Genomic DNA, 19,021 nt, shown 5'->3' on the forward strand with positions numbered 1-19,021 from the left:
AATGAATATCTGTATGTATCCCTCTCCCCACCTGCATACCTACCGCCCCCTCCCCCCAGTGTGTGTGTGTTCCATAATTTTTATTTGTTCTGAAAGTCATGATATGTCTCTGGTCATAATTTCTTCCAGTTATCCCTCATACAAGGGTTGACTTTACCATCTCATGCGACAGTGTTTATAAAGTCTCTAACACCTTTTAAAAAAAAACACACTTTTATAAGAATACAATTTACATACCATAAAATTAATCAGTCTTAAGTGCTCAATTCAGTGGTGTTCTTAAAGTAAATTTATAGAATTGTGCAATTACCACTATCACTTAATTTTAGACCAGTTCCCGTCACCCCAAAAGGAACCCCATGCCCATTTGGAGTCAGTCTCCAGTCTTACCACTGGTCATGAGCAAAAATGGAATCACAATATGCATTCTTTTATGACTCACTTCTTCCAGTTACCATGTTTTTGAGGTTCATCCATGTCATAGCATGTCCCAATACTTTGTTATATTTTATTGCTCAATAGTATTCCATTGTAGGGATATGGCACCTCTGTTTCTCCAGTTGTTTCCAATTTGTGGCTATCCTATATAATAAAAGTCTAATATGCAAATTGACCAAATGGCAGAATGACCAGTGGAGCGATTGGTTGCTATGATGAACACTGACCACCAGAGGGCAAGCGCTTAATGCAGGAACTGCCCTCAGCTCACAGGCCCCAGGCCAGCCCAAGGTGGGTGTCAGAGGGAGCCCCCCAGATTGCCCCCCCAGTCACCTCCCACAGAGACGTGAGGGGGCAAGGCCAGTGAGCAGGTGGCACCAGGCCGGCCAAGGCAGATGCCAGTGGGGCCCCTGCTGGTCACCCCACACATCAACCCTGACTACCAGCCAGTCCTAGGGACCTACCCAGGCATGAATTTCATTAACCAGGCCGCCCTCTAGTTATAAATGATGCTGCTATGAATATTCATATGTAAAAGCTTGTATGGACATATGTTTTTATTTCTCTTAGATAAATTTCTAGGAGTAAAACTACTTAGTATGATAATTTAATGATTAACATTCTGACAAAATGCCAAGTGTTTCCAAAGTGGCTGCACCATTTCACATTCCCACCAGCAATGTATGAACATTTCTTCTTTTTTTTTTTAAAGAAATATATTTTATTGATTTTTTTACAGAGAGGAAGAGAGAGGGATAGAGAGTTAGAAACATTGATGAGAGAATCATCGATCAGCTGCCCCTTGCACACCCCAACATTGATGAGAGAATCATCGATCAGCTGCCTCTTGCACACCCCTTCTGGGGATGTGCCCGCAACCAAGGTACATGCCCTTGACAGGAATTGAACCTGGGATCTTTCAGTCCACAGGTCAACGCTCTATCCACTGAGCCAAACCGGTTTCTGCAAGATTTTGATTTCTTTATATCCTCAACAGTGTTTGCCTTTTCCTTCTTCCTTTTCTTAATACATAACTTTTTACACACATATGTGTTTCTATTCAGAATATACCTAAAAAGTGAGTTTTTGGGTGACAGTTTATGGCTATTATCAACTTAATAAATATAATCAAATCAGTGGCTATTCCAATTTACATGTAACAGGCTTATCAAACATGATACTGTGTGACTTATTCATCTTTGCTAACCTGGTAAATGACAACAGATAAAAGAAACAAAAAAACAAACAAAACCTCAATGTCTCATTTGAAGTCATGTTTCATTGATATTAGTGAACTAAAATATATTTTCTATTGATCATATAAATTTTATCTACAGTAATTCATATCCTTTATTATATTATATTATTTCCTCATATTTTACATTTTTTAAAAAATTGATTTTAGAGAGAGAAAAGGAGAGAAGTGAGAGGGAGAGAGGAAGGGAAGGAGGGAGAGAAAGCAAGCACATGATCAGCTGCTTCCCGCATGTGCCCTGACCAGGAATTGAGCTCTCCACCTTTTGGTGTATGGGACAGTGTTCCAACCAACTGAGCCACACAGGCCAGGGCTCCTTCCTCTTTTTTAAATATTTTTGTTGACTTATAAAATATGTGTGTGTTTATTATTTTTTTTTAATTCTAGATATTAATCCTGTCAGTATTTTCTGTCAATCTCTTTTCTTAAGGAACTTGGAGTATGTCAAAGTTCTGAGTGAAAACGTTTCTCTAAACATACTCCCTTGAATCCCATGCCTAAGAGCTGAACTATCCATCTTAAGAGTATTTTTCATTGGTTTCCTGGGAGCCCTATGAAACATGCATACAAACAAGGCCTCTAGTTGCCATTCCTAGGAGGACATATGAATTAAATGAGTATCTATATATATAAAAGCCTAATCAACAATCGCAACTGAAACAACTGAACAGATGACCAAACAGGCTACGTGGGGTGACCTGGTCGGCAGGGGGTTAGTGAGGGCCAACCAAATGACTGAGCAGCGAGCTGTGTGGGGCAACCAGGCCAGCAGCGGGGGCAGTGAGGGCAACCAAACGACTAAACAGCAGGCTGTGTGGGGCAACCAGACCAGCAGGGGTGGCAGTGAGGGGCGACTAAATGAAGGAACAGCAGGCTGCATGTGGCAACCAGGCCAGCAAGGGGGCAGTTGGGGGTGACCAGGCCAGGCGGATGCGGGGGGGGGGGGGGTGTCAGTGAGGGGTGACCAGGTTGTCGGGGGGTGGGGAGCAGGTGGGGGTGACCTGGCCAGCAGGGAAGGCAATAAGAAGTGACCGGGCTGGTGGAAGAGGCAGATAGGGGTGACCAGGTCAGTGGGAGGAGCAGTTGGGGACGACCAGGCTGGCAGGGGGGGAAGTTGGGGGCAACCAGGCCAGCACGGGGGCAGTTAGGGGGTGATCAGGCAGGCAGGTGAGCAGTTAGGAGCCAGTGGTCCCAGATTGTGAGAGGGATGTCCGACTGCCAGTTTAGGATTGGGCCTAAACTGGCAGTCAGACATCCCTCAAGGGGTCCCAGATTGGAGAGGGTGCAGGCTGGGCTGAGGGGGCACCCCCACATGCACGAATTTTGTGCACTGGGCCTCCAGTATTACAGAATGGTTAATGCAGAAATCAAAGGAGGCAAGCCACAGTTGCAGAGCATCCTTTTTAGGACATTTTTTATTGTGAAGTGGACATTCACCTCCAATGCTGATAGCAATGCTGACAATGGATATTCATTGCTACACCAACACATTCTCAGTTCTCCATCTGATCTTGTGCCTTTGAACCAAGTTTGTAAAACTTCTTTGCAATGTCAGTTTCTCATTAAGATATTGCCCTTAGCCCTGGCCAGTGTAGCACAGTTGTCTGGGGACTGAGAGGTCACCAGTTTGATTCCCAATCAGGGCACATGCCCAGGTTGCAGGCTCAAACTCCAATATGAGGCTGCAGGAGGCAGCACATCAATGTTTCTCTCTCTTATTGATGTTTGTCTCTTTCCCCCTTTCCTTTCCTCTTTCTCTAAAAAAATCAATAAAAATATTTAAATAAAAATACACTGCTGCTAATATAACAAGTAAACCCTGGCCTGAAGTTAAAGTACATACTTGTAATTATCTCCAGGGGAATAATTAATCTTCTCTACTACCACGCAGAGTATTTTAATGGCAAACTTCCCAATCTCATATTAGAAATAAATGCAAAATAAAAATTGTAAGCACCAGTTGGCATATCATTCCATAGGTTCAATACACATTTTTTTACCGTAGCATTTAGATATGTTTAAGTTTTGTGATTATACTAGAGCACATGTGTCAAACACAAGGCCCGCGGGCCAAATCCGTCCCGCCAGGCCTTGCAATGTGGCCCGCACCACGCTGTCATCACTGCACTCCGCTGCGTTTCCATCACAATGACAGTTTATGACTGTTCAGTAAACCATTCGGCCCGCGATTTAGGCTGGATTTTAGATTTTGGCCCCTTCTCTGATTGAGTTCGACACCCCTATAACTAGAGGCTCAGTGTACGACTTTGTGCACAGGTGGGGTCCCTCAGCCTTTCTGGTGATTGGGGCCAATTAGGGTGGTGGAGGTTAGCTGGGCGTAGGGATTCTGGGAGGTTGGCTGTGGGAGCGCATTGACTACTAGGGGGCAGCTCCTGTGCTGAGCATCTGCCCCCTGGTGGTCAGTTTGCCTATAGCAATCCTCAATCACTGAGTCACACCAGCCAGGCAATTTTTAATCCTATATAATAAAGAGGTAATATGCAAATTGACACTCATGACCTTGCACAATATGGCCGCCCCCATGGCCACCACAAGATGGCTGGCAGGGGAGGGTAGTTGTGTGCGATCAGGCCAGCAGGGGAAGGCAGTTAGGGGTGACCAGGCCAGTAGGACAGGACAATTGGGAGCAACCAGGCCAGCAGGGGAGGGCAGTTGGGGAGACCAGGTCTGCATGGGAGGGCAGTTAGGGGCGACCAGACCTGGAGGAGAGGGGAACTGAGGGCAACCAGGCCTGCAGAGGAGGGCAGCTGGGGGCGACCAGGTCTGCAGGAGAGGGCAATTGGGTGTGACTGGGCCAGCAGGGAAGGGCCATTAGGGAAAGCCAGGCTGGCAGGAAAGGGAAGTTGGGGGTTACTGGGCTGGCAGGGGAGCAGTTAGGCGTCTATCAGTCTGGCAGAGGAATGGTTAGGGGGTTATCAGACTGGCACACAGGTGAGGAGTTGGGAGCCAGCAGTCCCAGATTATTAGAGGGATCCCTGATTGGAGAGGATGCAGGCTGGGCTGAGGGACACCTCGCCCCTCTGCTCCCCCTCCCCCCCCCCTCCCCACCCCCGGCCCCACTCCAGCACATGAATTTCATATACCGGGCCTCTAGTGTCTTAATAAGCATTAGTTAGCAGTACAGAAATAATGGTTATATTTTAGTTTAGTTTAATGAATATAATTTTAGAAAGCATCTCTCTGAAAAACAGTTCAGGTCCTCTTTTGCCTATCAAGAAACTGTATGTATTTATTTACCTGTCCAGTATTTCATGCAACCTGGCATGTGCCCTGACCAAGAATTGAATGGTGATCTCCTGGTTCATAGGTCAAACTCAACCACTTAGCCACACCAGCCAAGCCATTTTAGGTAATTTTTAAAGTTTTGATGGATAACTCTAAAATTTCTCCCTGAATCTTTTTATTCTGTGTGGTCTTAAGACTATGGCTATAAATCACTTCCTATAATTTATAATTACTCCAGTGGATTAATTTTCTATTTCTAGTTGTCCATTGACTGGCAATTCAGACTTGTTAAAAACATGTGCCCAATCTACATAAACAGTGGCTAAGGACTTCCCTTAAAACATTTATTGATCATCATCTAGGTGCTAAGAGAAGCACATCATGTACCTAAATCTCACAGCTCAGCACTATCTCCATTTTGCAGATTAGGAAACAATTTTAAAGTAATTGCATGAGCTTATATAAATATATTGTAACATCCATTACAATATATTATTTTCCGAATTGCAGTGTGATCCATATGCCAGGTTAATCATATTAAGTTCCCAGGTCAGTAACTTCTGAGTAGCTAGGTTCTAAATTCTCAAAGGGACAGTCAGTTAATTTACTTTTAAAAAAGGGGAGGTGAGGGCCAATTCCTTTCTTAATTAGATAAATTAATATTTGCTGTTAATAAAAGCTACATTTCCACAGAGAGTAAGAATACATACCCATTTAAATATGCAGCTATGCATATTTTTAAATTCAAGTAAAGATATTTATTTTAAACTGCAAGAGACTGGTAAATGACAACAGGACGGGGATCTGGGGCACGTAGTAGTACAGCTGAGTGGTATAGGCCTGGTCTGCCCAGACTGCTCTATCAAAATGCTTATATCGGGTCTAGTAATAATTAATGTCGTTTTTAAACATTCGTTTAAAATCTTGCTTGGCGTTGACTTGTATTGACATAACCTTCAAACACGTGGTATCTACAGAACGTGTGAAGTGCAATTAACAAGTTTTGCTTGAAAAAGTTTGTGTTTGGTTTGGTTTTTGTTGCAAAACTAGGGCTAAGAAGATGGCGGATGAAGAGCATATTTGGCACTGCATGCTTTACGAGTTCCAATTAGGAAGAAAAGCAAGTGAGGCTGCAAAAAACATCTGTAGTGCTCTTGGTCAAGATGCAGTTAGCGCCAGAAAATGCCAGCGTTGGTTTGAGAAATTTCGCCAGGGAAATTTTTCGTTAGATGACAAGAGTGGTCGAGGCCGTGTGTCCAATTTTGATCAAGAAGCTCTTCAAGTTGTTTTGGTGCAAAATCCTCAAATTACCCAACAAGAGCTTGCGACAACTTTAAATTGTTCACGAAAAACAATTTCCAATCAATTGCGTGCACTTGGCAAAGTCCAAAAGTTTGGAAAATGGGTTCCTCATGAGTTGACCGACAACAACTGTAATCAAAGAGTCACAATTTGCAGTTCGCTCCTCTCTCGTCAAAACCGTTTTGCCGTTTTTAGAGCAAATTGTTACCGGAGATGAACAATGGGTGCTGTATGTTAATTTGAAAAGGCGGCCTCAATGGTTGGACAAAAATGAGGCTCCGCAGCCCACACCAAAACCTGACTTGCATGCGAAAAAAGTGATGTTGTGTGTTTGGTGGAATTTTAAAGGAATTCTTCATTATGAACTTTTACCATCTAACCAAACCATTACAAGTGCAGTGTATAGTGCCCAATTGGAAAGGTTAGCCCAAGCTTTAAGAGAAAAAGAACCCGCGCTGATTAATCGGAAGGGCGTAATTCTTCACCACGATAACGCACGACCGCATACTGCAAGAATCACTGCTGAAAAACTGCGCCAGTTGGAATGGGAAGTTCTCCCTCAATCTGCATATTCTCCTGATATTGCCCCTTCCGATTACCATTTGTTTCGTTCTTTGCAAAACTTTCTTCTTGGAAAAAAATTTAATAATGAAGAATGCCTCAAAAATGCATTGACCGAATTTTTTGCATCAAAATCACAAGAATTTTACAACAGAGGGATTAAAATGTTTCCTGAGCGTTGGGCACAAGTAGTAGAAAACAACGGCAACTATATTGTTGATTAAATTTTGTTGTATTGTTTAAATAAATTCAATTTAAAAAAAGTATTAGAAAACGACATTAATTATTATTAGACCTAATAAACCACAGAAATGTATTTCTGACAGTTCTGAAGAAATGGAAATTCAAGACCACGAGGCTGGCAGATCTGGTGCTGCTGAAAGCCCACTTCCTCACCCACAGTCATCTTCTCAGTATAACGTCACATGGCGGAAGGGGCAAGATAACTCTCAGGCCTTTTATAAAGACACTGATTCCCCTCATGAAGGCAGAGCCCTCATGACCTCTCGGAGGTCCCACCTTCCAATACTATCACCTTGAGGGATTTCAACATAGGAATTTCAGGGAAACACAAACATTCAAACCACAGTAGGCCTCAAATGAGCAGAAATTTTCCAAGAGGGTGCAAAATAACAGTCTCCCTAATCCAATGTCTTCCTACCTAAAGCCTGAGACCAATCTCTTCCTCACGATGAAAAGAGATATAACTTTGACATATAAATGTCAAATAAACTGTGTGCTAAGAAGAGAGGGAAAGGGGTATCCTCTGATCAGGCAAATGGACTAACATACCCAAATAGTCACTCTATTACAGAGACAGCACCTGCCAACAGAGGAGGGAGGGAAGGGGTAAGCAATTCTAAAATAGGCTTGAAATTTTTATCCATTTAACTATCCACAATTTTAGCTTCCACTTATGAGCTAGAATTGTGCCAAATTCTAGGGATTAAGACACTGAACGATGTAGATACTGTCTCTGCCCTTACAGATGACAACGTGTAATAGGAGAAACAGCTGAGAAACCAATGTTGGTGGAAGCACTACAATTACAGATGTAAACATCTCCAAAATGGACTCAAAGCTAGTTTCTATTTCAGTAAGTTACAATCAGAAATTCTATACTTATTCCTGTATAAAGTACTGTTTTATTTTTAGCCAAGTATCCATCTGAGGCACCTGTGTACCATTGTAGATTTTATCATAAATATCTGTATGTATCTATACCCCAGCTTAAGAAACTGTCTTATTTTTATTTAAATTTATGGACAAGGGATAGGGCCTGATACAAAGTAGACATTCAATAAGTACTGACTGAGAATAATTAAATGATTGAATGGCTAACAAAGAAAAAACTTTTATTTCTCTGTCATTCTACTAGTTGAACTATGGTTTATTTAGTAACCTCAAGACAACAGCCTAAAGAGGAATTCACCTTTTTCGCCAGTTCAATTATCTTTATGGCTCCTACTCATCTAGAGAGCTGAGCAAGAGCTGAATTGGAGGGGCTAAATTATCCAATAGAACTGGCTCCTACAAAGAAGCGAAGTAGTCCTATATAATGAAAGGCTAATATGCACATTGTCCTCCTGAGATTTTGACCGACAGGAGTTTGACCAAATAGGAATTCAACCTCCTGCTATGACATGCTTTGACCACCAGAGCAGCATGGAATGAAGGAAGTCCTCGGCTGGCAGCCAGAAGGCCCCAATTGGCTCTGATCGCTGGCCAGGCCTGGGGACCCTACCCAAGCACAAATTGTGTGCACTGGACCTCTAGAATCTGTATAAACATGTTCTCTCGTTTGTTGCCTACATGCCACAATGGTCTGTTGATGTCATTTGATCAACTACTTAAAAATAGTTTCCTACCCTATCCAGTTTGGCTCAGTGGATAGAGCATCGCCCTGCAGACTGAAGGGTCCTCGGTTCAATTCCAATAAAGGGCACATGCCTCAGTTTCGAGTTCAATCCCCAGTGGGGGGCATGCAGGAGGCAGCCAATCAATGATTCTCTCTCATCACTGATGTTTCTGCCTCTCCCTCTCCCTTCCTCTCTTTGAAATCAATTAAATATATATTTTTTTCCCTAGCCAGTATGGCTAAGTGGATGCAGTGTCAGCCCACAGACTGAAGGGACTGAAGGGTTGCTGGTTTGATTCTGGTAAAGGGCAAGACCTTGGCTGTAGGCTCTAAGCACATGAATGTTAGAGACAACTAATCGATATGTCTCTCTCACATCGATGTTTCTCTCTGTCTCTCCCCCTCCCTTACATCCTGTCTAAAAAAATTTTTAGGTGAGAATTAAAACAAATTTCATAAAAATACTAATGTGGTATATAAATTAAATATTCATTTTATTAATTAAGATTCTAAAATAATGAGAGATCAAGACAGTATTTTTAATTTTTTTGAGGACAAAGTTGAGATGGAGAAAACATATTTGCTAAAGACTTAAAGGTTTAGATTTAACAATTGTTTTATAGGAAAAGAAAAGTTTCAAAAATTATTAAAAAGTGAGCATATGAATAGTTGGCAATAGGGAATAAAATATTAAACCATGACTATAAAGCCTGTGACTTTATATGATAGTAATAAACCTCAATATTAGAAAAACGGAAGGTATATTTATTAATAGTGGTGATTCTTTTGGTAGATGTAAAAGCTGAAGAGGTAACAAAACCTATAAAAAGAGGGGGAAAAACTAAATTTGTCTTGCAATTGCTAAAAATAGTATCTGCATTTATAAACATAAATGTTTTACCTTTAACATAAATTATTGCAAATCAGTTTAATATATTTATTGTTTAAGCCTCGTTCACTAATGTTTTACTGTACTTCCTTTTATTTGCTCTATAGTTAGCTTTTATACATTTTGAGAACTAGCCCATTGTTCTAGTGTTTCAAATTTAGGTGAACAATCCCAGATTTTCTGTTTACACCACTTGATTTATGTACTTCAATGATGTAGCCCTAAACTTTTTAGATTGAAGAGTTTTTGTTGTTGTTGTTCTGTTTTGTATTTAGTTATCCTCATACAATAGGCTTTCCTTCTCTTACTCCTATTAGTTACCCCTGATCTTAACTTTTTCTGGATCTATATAAACAAAACATCACAAGCACACATTGTAATGCTAAGGATTTCACATTAAGTAGAATGAATAAGCCAGTCAAAGAAAGACAAATATCACATGATCTCACTTATATGCGGAATCTAATGAACAAAATAAAATGACGAATAAAATAGAACCAGAGGCATGGAAACATGGAACAGACAGATAAACTTTAGAGGGAAGAGGAGAGGAGGGGCAGGAAAAGATTAACCAAAGAACTTATATGCATGTATGCAATGCCCAGAGACACAGACAATAGGGCGGTGAAGACCTGGGGCGGGGCAGGAATGGTTGAAAGGGGGCAATGGGAAAAAGGGAACATTTGTAATACTCCCAACAATAAGAGTAAAAAAAAGAGTAGAATGTCCTATGTTTTATTTCCAGTGTATTCTCCTGATGACCAACATTCAGATAGTCCTTTATCTGTGGAACATGAGAGTACCTTCAAAGATCAACAGTTATTCATAAATTTCTTAAGTCAAAATTAGAGACTATCATTCTCTAAGTATTAAAAAAAATTTCCCTATATTTACCACTTCCCTACCCGCACTATTTTGTGAAAACCTTTTATAATTTATTCCCAAATCTTACTCCTTTTAAAATGTGTATTTTTTTTATATAAATACATTGGAATGATTGGATTATGAAGCTGAAAGAGTTCACAGTCTCATTATCAAACCCATCTTTCTTAATTTTATATTAGAGCTTGGAGACATTAAAACACTTGTCCAAAGTGAAGTAACAGAATGTATTAGGAATCAGAATTCAGATTTTTGTATTTGAAGTTCTTGTCCTTATTAAATTATATCTTAACTTTTAAAAAATATATTGTTATCGATTTCAGAGAGGAAAGAAGGAGAGAGAGATAGAAATATTGATGAGAGAGAATCAGAGTGCTGCCTTCTGCACCCCCACCTCCCTCTTACTGGGGATCAAGTCTGAAACCCAGCCATGTGCCTTGATTAGGAATCGAATCATGAATTCCTGGTTCATAGGTTGATGCTCAACCACTGAGTCACTCCGGAGGGCTATAGCTTAACTTCTTAATATCTATTTTAAAAGACTTTTGGGGAAGAAAACTAATAATTACTTAACACAATATGTGTTTGTACTATATTTTACATGTTCTGTTCAATATTCCACGACTCTATAATGTTAAAAAACTTACAGGATGCATACTTTAATTATGAAAGTAATATTATATCAGACTTTACATTAATTTGTGTCTTTAAAAGTTACACTGTTCTCATCAGTGATTTGGCTTTTCCTCTTTTCAAAACAAAAATGTTAAACTTTTAGTAGCTACAGTCCTTAACTTTAGAAGTTATATCAGATATTATAGTTCTATCAGAGGCCTGGTGCACAAAATTCACACATGGGTGTGGTTACTAGGCCTGGCCAGTGCTTGAAGTGCAAGCATCTGGCATGGAAGGGCAGGTCCAAACTGACCTCTGGGCCTGGGGAGCACCTGGACCCTCGGGCCACCAAGCGGCCCCCCTCTGCCTGAGTCACCACACCCGAGTCCCCACATGGAGACGCGGTGAGCCCACTGGACACTGTCGGCCAGAGTGCAGCATGGGCCTCTGGGCCGCCGAGTGGCACCGTACAGGCAGCACGCTCTTTTGCTCTTTCCTGGGTGGCCTCACAGACTGGCTCCTGCACGAACCCACAGGGAGCCCAACCAGCCCCTGCGGTTCTGGCAGTTGCAGCCTGGCTCACCCAGGAGATGCCGTGCAGGTGCATGGCGGGCTCCTTGAGGGTGCCTGGCACCTGAGCGCAGGAGCTTCCCAGGTGTGCAAGCCCTGGCGTCCCAGGGGGAAGGCAACAGTGGGAGTGAGAGCGAGATGGGGGGGATACCCCACAGTCTCACCGCACCTCTGTCCCTGTCACCCCAGCCCCAGGTAGCTGGTGAGAGGTCGAGTGCATCGGCAATGCCTGCCATGTTTCCTGCAGCCCCCTGGTGGTCAGCTCATGTCATAGCGAGCGGTCGAACTCCCGGTCTCCTGGTCGAATGACTGCCCAAGGGGACAATTTGCATATGAGGCTTTTATTATATAGGTTAGTTTCTAAACAGCTGGCCTTAAAAGGGGGAGCAAAATGAGGATGAAATGTAGAAAAGATTCTTTGACCATCCAAGATCATCCCCCACTCCGATAGCTGGGAGAATAAAAGAATATCCATATATAAAACAACCAATCAGACATAATTTCTCAAAAATGCCAGAGGCACCCCTCCGAGTTCAATGTGCCCCTCAAACCTGCTCCTTCCCTTGTATTCATTTCTGACTCCATTATATGCAACACAACCCATCCACCAAGTCACAGAACCTAAAAATTTGGGAGTTATTTCTATTCCTCCCTTTCCTCCCTTCCCATATGCTATCAGTTAAGTACATTCCTTCTTTTCAAATTTCCCACATTTCAGATCCTCTCCTGCATCCCTGTCGCTAGCACCTTGATTCAGACCCTAAAAGCCCCTCATTTGAGTGAGGAAATCTTCTAATTGATCTTCCTCCCTCCACCCCACTTGTTCCAGGGTGACTCATCTTCACATTACCACCAAAGTAATCGCTCTAAAACCCAAATTGTATGTCTCTCCCTTATTTCAAAGTCTGTAATAGCTCCATAATGTCTATGGGATGAAATTCAAACTCTCCCCATTATATGGCCTCTGTCCATATCTACAGCATCGTCTTCTATTATACAGTCTCCCCTCTTCCCCACCCTCTTCATTCAGTCTAATGGACAGCTTGCTTCCTTTTCCCGACTATGCCAAGCTGTTCACTCCTCTGCATCTTTGTCACTCTGTACCCCCTCTATAATCCTGGCTTTTGAACACTCACCATTATCAATGCTCACCTCAGGGTTCACCTCCTCTTTGAATTCCCTTTCCAACCTCACCCTCCCTACCCTTGTGTAAATGGCCATACTTTCAGTTGGTTCCCCCACTGAATTTCTATGAAAGCACTGTAACAGCTGTGTGTGTGTGTGTAGCGTGTGTGTGTGTGTGTGTGTGTGTGTGTGTGTAGTGTGTGTGTAAATTAATTTGCTAACATGTTTGTCTCCCCTTCTGGAATACAGGCACTGTGGAGAGTTACTGTGTCTTGTTCAATCTTTATTTTCATTGTTCTTCTTTTAATCTGTCATATATTGAAAGCTCAGTTATCTAGAATGAATGAATGAACAAAGAAAAGTACTATATAGGATACTCTTGAAGAAATATTTTAAAAAATTAAAATACTAAAAATTATATGACACTGTCTTGGGTTTATTTACCTCCCATAAATTCCACATTTTTCTATTTAACATAATTTTTTTTCATTAAAAACTTAAGATTTATTTCTTGAGGAAATCTGGTCACATGTGTGAACTGACATTATCACTGAGATATGTAGATAATTTTATAAATTATACTAATTGTTTTATTTTATCAATTTAATGGAATATCAAAATGATTTATGGTCAACTTCTGACTATGATAGAATCTGAACAGCTACCCTGGCTTTCCTAGGATCTTTCATGTGCTGCTTCTGCCACTCAGCCTCGGCCTCCTTGTTTTCTAAGCTGGCTTTCCCACCTCTAATTAGCCCGCTGCTGGCAAGGAAAACAACAATCTGTCCACATCTAAGTAAGGAGGACACTGACCAGGAGAGCGGGAAAAATGGTTCCTGAACATGAGATAATTTGATAAAGTCGATAAGCTGCACAAAATGAATCGCAGAATCACAAAACTGGATGAGATCATATGCATTTCTCATCCAAATAGTGTTACTGTTTGTATTGGCTTTTTAAATTATTTTTCCTATTTTTTAACCCAAGGAAGACTATTCCTAAGTTCTTCTGCTAATCCAGTGAATTGCAAGAAATACCTTCTACTGACTTTGAAAACATGCATTACTTGAGTATTTAGGGATGCAGAATGAAGCCAGGGCACCAGACCCTCCCTCTGCCTCACCCTGCTATCACTGACAGTGTGGCTCAACTCCAGCTTCTTCAGAGGTCAGGCTCTTTGGCTTTGAAATGGGAAGCTTACATAGGCTGATCTCTAAAATCCCTTATATTTCTAAAACTTTATGCTATTATGTATCTGCGGCAGATTAAGTAAGTACAATTCAAATGTTGAAAGGTATATATTTTCAAGAGTATATTTTCAAGGAAAACACAAGAGTTAGATATATATGGTAAAGTTGTTCTGTTATTAAGTTTTAAGACGTATCAATAACATTTCTTTGTGCACTACAGCAGGACAGCAGCAACATGTGCCTAGTAACATTGCTCCAAATAAAAATTACTAACTGGCCAACCTATTCATTATGTTTCAAATAATTGTCCCAACGAGACATCATTTGATATTTTTTATCATTTAACAAGATTTATTCCAACTGCCATAATGACCTTCAGTTTCCATTAATAAACTTACATAAAAAGCTGAAACAGTTCAAGCTTAGGAAAGAATTATTCATTGGGACAGTTTAAATGTATTTAGATATATATTTAAATTTTCCATTCTGTTTTCTGTAAATATTCCAAGATTATCCAAAACTATGAGCTTCAAATTCTTACTGTCCAGAGGGAGAACTGTTTGATAACTTAAAAGAAATACAGTAGTTCCCCTTTTCCATGGGGAATGCATTCTCACGACCCCTGGTGGATGCCGGAAACTGTGAACTGTGCTGAACTTATGTATACAGCTTTTTTCCCTGTATGTATGCACTTATGATAAAGTAGATACAGTAAGTGCTTAACAACAGCAATAATGAAACAAAAAATACAACAATAAACTATAATTAAAGTTATGTGAATGTGGTCTCTCTCTCAAAATATCTTCCTATACCATATTTACCCTTCTTGTGATGATGGGAGATGATGCAATGCCTATGTGACGAGATGAAGTGAGGTGAATGACAGGCATTGTGACATAGTTTAGGCCACTATAAGGATTATTTGAACATAAGCTCTGTGATATATAATGACAGCCAATCTAATAACCAAGAGGGCTACTAAGTGACTAACAGCTGGTAGTGAGTACACTGCACAAAAGGGAAGGTTCATGTTCTGGTGCAGAGTTCCATCATGCTACTCAGAATGGCATAAATTTAAAACATATAAATCTTTTTTCTGGAATTTTCCATTTAATATTTTTGGCATACGACTAACCACAGGTAACTGAAACCTCAAAGAGCAAAACCATGGATAAAGTAGGACCACTGTATATAGATCATACAAGAGGTTATTTTATCATTATGAAAAATATAAGCTTTATAAAGGCCAGTACTTGTTAATAAAAATCACTGATATAATTCAATTACCAAGTATACTTTTTGTTATGCAATTAGCACATGATTTAGCTTAAATTAATACAGCTTTAAATTGAGATGGGGAAAATGACAATACATCAGACACAAATAATTCTTTACACTTTCCATATTCTTAATATTTTTTATTATAGTACAGTTAGTTATTACATTTGTGCAATAAGAAAAGATAATGAAAGTTCTATCTCTACATTTGATTCTTAAAATCTTCATATCACCTTGGTTGTAGAGGACATTTTATGAATTGGACCCCAAAGGCAAGATAAGTAAAGGCAAAAATAAATGAATGGGGCTATAGCAAATTAAAAAGTTTCTGCATAGCAAAAAAAACTGAAAACAAAACAAGAAGACTACCAACCAAATGCGAGATGATATTTGCAAACAACAGCTCTAAGGGGTTAATATACAAAATATATAAAGAACTCATACAACTCAGCACTAAACACACAAACAATTCAATTTACAAAATGAGCAGAGGACCAGAACAGACACCTCTCCCAAGAAGACATACAAATTGCTAATAGATATATGGAAAGACACTCAACTTCACTAGCTATTACGGAAATGCAAACCATAACTAAAATGAGATGCCATCTCACACCTGTCAAAATGGCTATTATAAACAATACAGGTAATAACAGTGTTGGAGAGATTGTGGACAAAAAGGAACCTTCATTCACTGCTGGTGGGAATGTAAACTGGTACAGCCACTATGGAAAACAGTATGGAAGTTCCTAAAAAAATTAAGAACAGAGTTGCCATATGACCCAGCAATCTCTCTTCTGAGTAACTACCCGAAAAACTCGAAAACATTTATTTGAAAGATATATGCACCCCTATGTTCATTGCAGCATCATTCACAGTAGCCAGGACATGGAGACAACCTGGATGAATATGTGGCACGTATATAGTATGGAATACTACTCAGCCATCAGGAAAGATTAGATACCGCCACTTGACACAACATAGATGGACCTTGAGAATATCATGCTAAGTGAAATAAGTCAGTTAAAGCTAAGAACCATAACACTTCACTCATATGTGAGATATAGAACAGAAACTCATAAACACAAACAGTATGGTGGTTATCAGAGGAAAGGGGGTGAAGCGATAGTAAAGGGTAAAAGGGACCAAACGTATGGTGAAGGAAGATGAAAGTGTGTTCATTGATAATTTGTATGATAGTACATCCAACTTTCTAGAGCTCCTGAAAATTAACACAAAACCTTATTGGTGAAACATACACCATACAATCCAATATCAATATTCATATTAAACAAAATGAACAAATAAATCTTTCCAAATCAATTTTACTTTACTAATACAGGAGGGGGGGAGGGGGCGCGAGGGGACACAATAGTTTTGTCCTTCATGCTCAATTACAAAATTAGACTAAAATATGTTACAAACACAGAAACATTAAAAGATCCTGTTTACACAACTGGAATAAATAAATCATCAGGCATTCCCTCAAATGCTAAGGTGTAATTTACTCAAGGTGATTTGACAAATACCTTTTGTTATTTGGTCATTATGAACTATAAAATCTGAGATGAATCTGACAAAGGGAAATAAATATTTTTTTACACAACAGTCCTGCTATGGCAGAATATATTGAAGGGGACCAAAGTTTTGCCACCCCAAAATGTACCTTTTGGGATATAAGTTTTTAGCTCGTTTTTAAGAAACAAAAGACTCTGAAAGAACATCTGACCCTCCTCTCCCTTTACCTGCCTACAGGAATTCAGATAGAAGAAAAATGTGCTTAATGGAAAAAGAGCATCACCTTAGCATCATAGTATAAACTAAAAGTGTCAGGGAGAAATGTAGCAAAGCCTGTTTGTTAGAAGTCTCTCTGTGACCCGCTCTTCCTGGTTGGCCCAACAAGAATTTGTTTAGCACGTGTTTGCTCTTTTCCTTTACCTGTAAACTGTCTACTTTTTCTTAGGAATCCCAGACTCCTGGCCTCGTCTCCTTTGTCCAAAGGGCTGTATGAACCTCAACTGCCCAATGTGTCTTCTGGTTTCCCATCTTGTGCTACCTCCAAAGGTATATCAGTATGAATTCTGGAGATTTTCTCCTGTTGCTCATGTTAACTTACTAGCCCCGTTAGGTGGGAGAAGATCACTTTTTTTTTTTTTTTTCGCCTTCACTATATATCCTTATAGCCATACAGACATTACATTTTCATCATTCTTTCCTGCTTGCTGTGAAGTGGGGCCTGCCTGCACTTGGAGTGCTCAGAAGAACTCTACCACATTATGGAAGCTTTTCCACTGCAAGTGACCTTTAAGTTTTACATGGCAGTAGCAGATTCCTGCATGTCCTAAGAAGCCTGCATTGCCTTTTTTTTTTTTTTTTTGGTCTAGCGGATGAAGTTGCTGCTTAGCATTATCATATTTTCCATTCCTAATCTGAAGAGGGAGGCTCTCTACCACGTAGTTTCCCACTCAGGATTAACGTCACCTGCGGAGGGAGAGCGAGACGAGCGGCCCCTCTCACCTTGTGGAAAGGTTCTGGGTGCCCACGGTGATGGAGGGAAAAGAGCCAATTCCGCCCACAGCACTACCTGTGGCTCCCCGAAAAGGGGGTGTGGGGAGAAAAGCGATGGTTGGGATGATAACAAGGGCCTCCTTTGTCCGAACCATATTTGGGGAAGTGTTTCACAAGGTGTGAATCCCCTCGCTCCGGTGAGAAGGGGGAATCGCGGGGACCCCTCTCCCCTCCCTCCTCCCTCCATCCGGCCCCACGCGCTCAGCCCTCACGCCGGACGGGGGGGAGGAGGGAGGAGGAGGAGGAGGAAGGCAGCTGGTCCCCAGAGTCCCCTCCAGCAGCTCCCGATCGCTGCTGCAAGGCCTGCACCGTGCCCGCGGCCTCGGGGCACCGACCCGGAGGAGTGCCCGCTGCCCCCCCAGCCGCCCCGAGGGCCCCCGGCCGCGGCCCCGGACTCACCGCTCTCCACCTCGCCGCCTTTCTTGGCGGTCGCCGCGTTCCCCATGCCTGGGGCGCCGCGGGGAAGAAGGGGTCCGTCCGGGACGAGGAATGGGGGCTGGGGCCGCTCCGCAGGCAGAGGCGACTCCCACGTGTGCACGGGTCCGAGCGGCGAGCTCTCCCGGCGCGCTGATGCCCCGCGGACCGGCGGGAGGACGGGGCGGGTTCCGAGCGCGGGGACCCAGCGAACTCCTCGGTCCCGGCGAGCGGAGCGGGAGCGGCGGCGGCGGCGGCGGCCCGGCGGCCACGAGCAGACACTCCCCCTTCCCGCCCCGCCCTCCCCGCGCGCCCCCGGCCCCGCGCGCCCGGCGCTCCGGCCCCGCTCCTCCCCGCGGGGCGCGCGCCCCGGATGTGACGCACCCGCCCGGGACGCGGATTCCTGGCCAAGCCGGGGGGTGATCGAGCCGGCGGGGTGCACCCGGGCGGCCCGGACTGGCTGGCGTGCGGCCGCCGCAGCCGGATGCCGCGGTCCGGGCTGGTGTCCGGTGCGCCCGGGTCTCCCGCGCCCTGGAGCGGGGCCGGGTAGCCGCGCGGGGCTTTGTGTCCCGCATCGCCCAGGCCTCTCCCGCCGAGGTCGCCTTCTCCCCGCAGACCCGGCCGGAGAGCCGCACCTCGGGGTAGGAGATGCTCAGGAGGGGACATCCCTACTCCTGGCCTCCGGGTCCTGAGGCCTGATCGGCTCCAGCCGCGGAAACAGCCTGGTTCCTGCCGCGGATCGTGGTTCGGCGCCTCTGGCCTCGCAGACGCCGAGCTCTAGGGCACCAGCGCCAGCCCCTTGGGTGTTTCCAGGGCCGGGTTTCGCCCGC

General features: G+C 42.6%; 1 protein-coding gene across 1 annotated transcript in view; it reads right to left on the reverse strand.

The window, feature by feature from the left end:
- The window catches only part of PRKACB (protein kinase cAMP-activated catalytic subunit beta), a 103,151-nt gene extending 84,659 nt beyond the window's left edge, over positions 1 to 18,492 (reverse strand). The window contains exon 1 of the mRNA XM_036444983.2: positions 18,177 to 18,492. Within this exon, the coding sequence (XP_036300876.1) occupies positions 18,177 to 18,222 (46 nt within the window). The 5' untranslated portion in view covers positions 18,223 to 18,492. The remainder of the gene's footprint in view (positions 1 to 18,176) is intronic.
- Between the last annotated feature and the right edge of the window lie 529 nt (positions 18,493 to 19,021).

This window comes from Pipistrellus kuhlii, unplaced genomic scaffold (genome assembly GCF_014108245.1).
Source record: "Pipistrellus kuhlii isolate mPipKuh1 unplaced genomic scaffold, mPipKuh1.p scaffold_m20_p_2, whole genome shotgun sequence".
Taxonomy (NCBI): Eukaryota; Metazoa; Chordata; class Mammalia; order Chiroptera; family Vespertilionidae; genus Pipistrellus; species Pipistrellus kuhlii.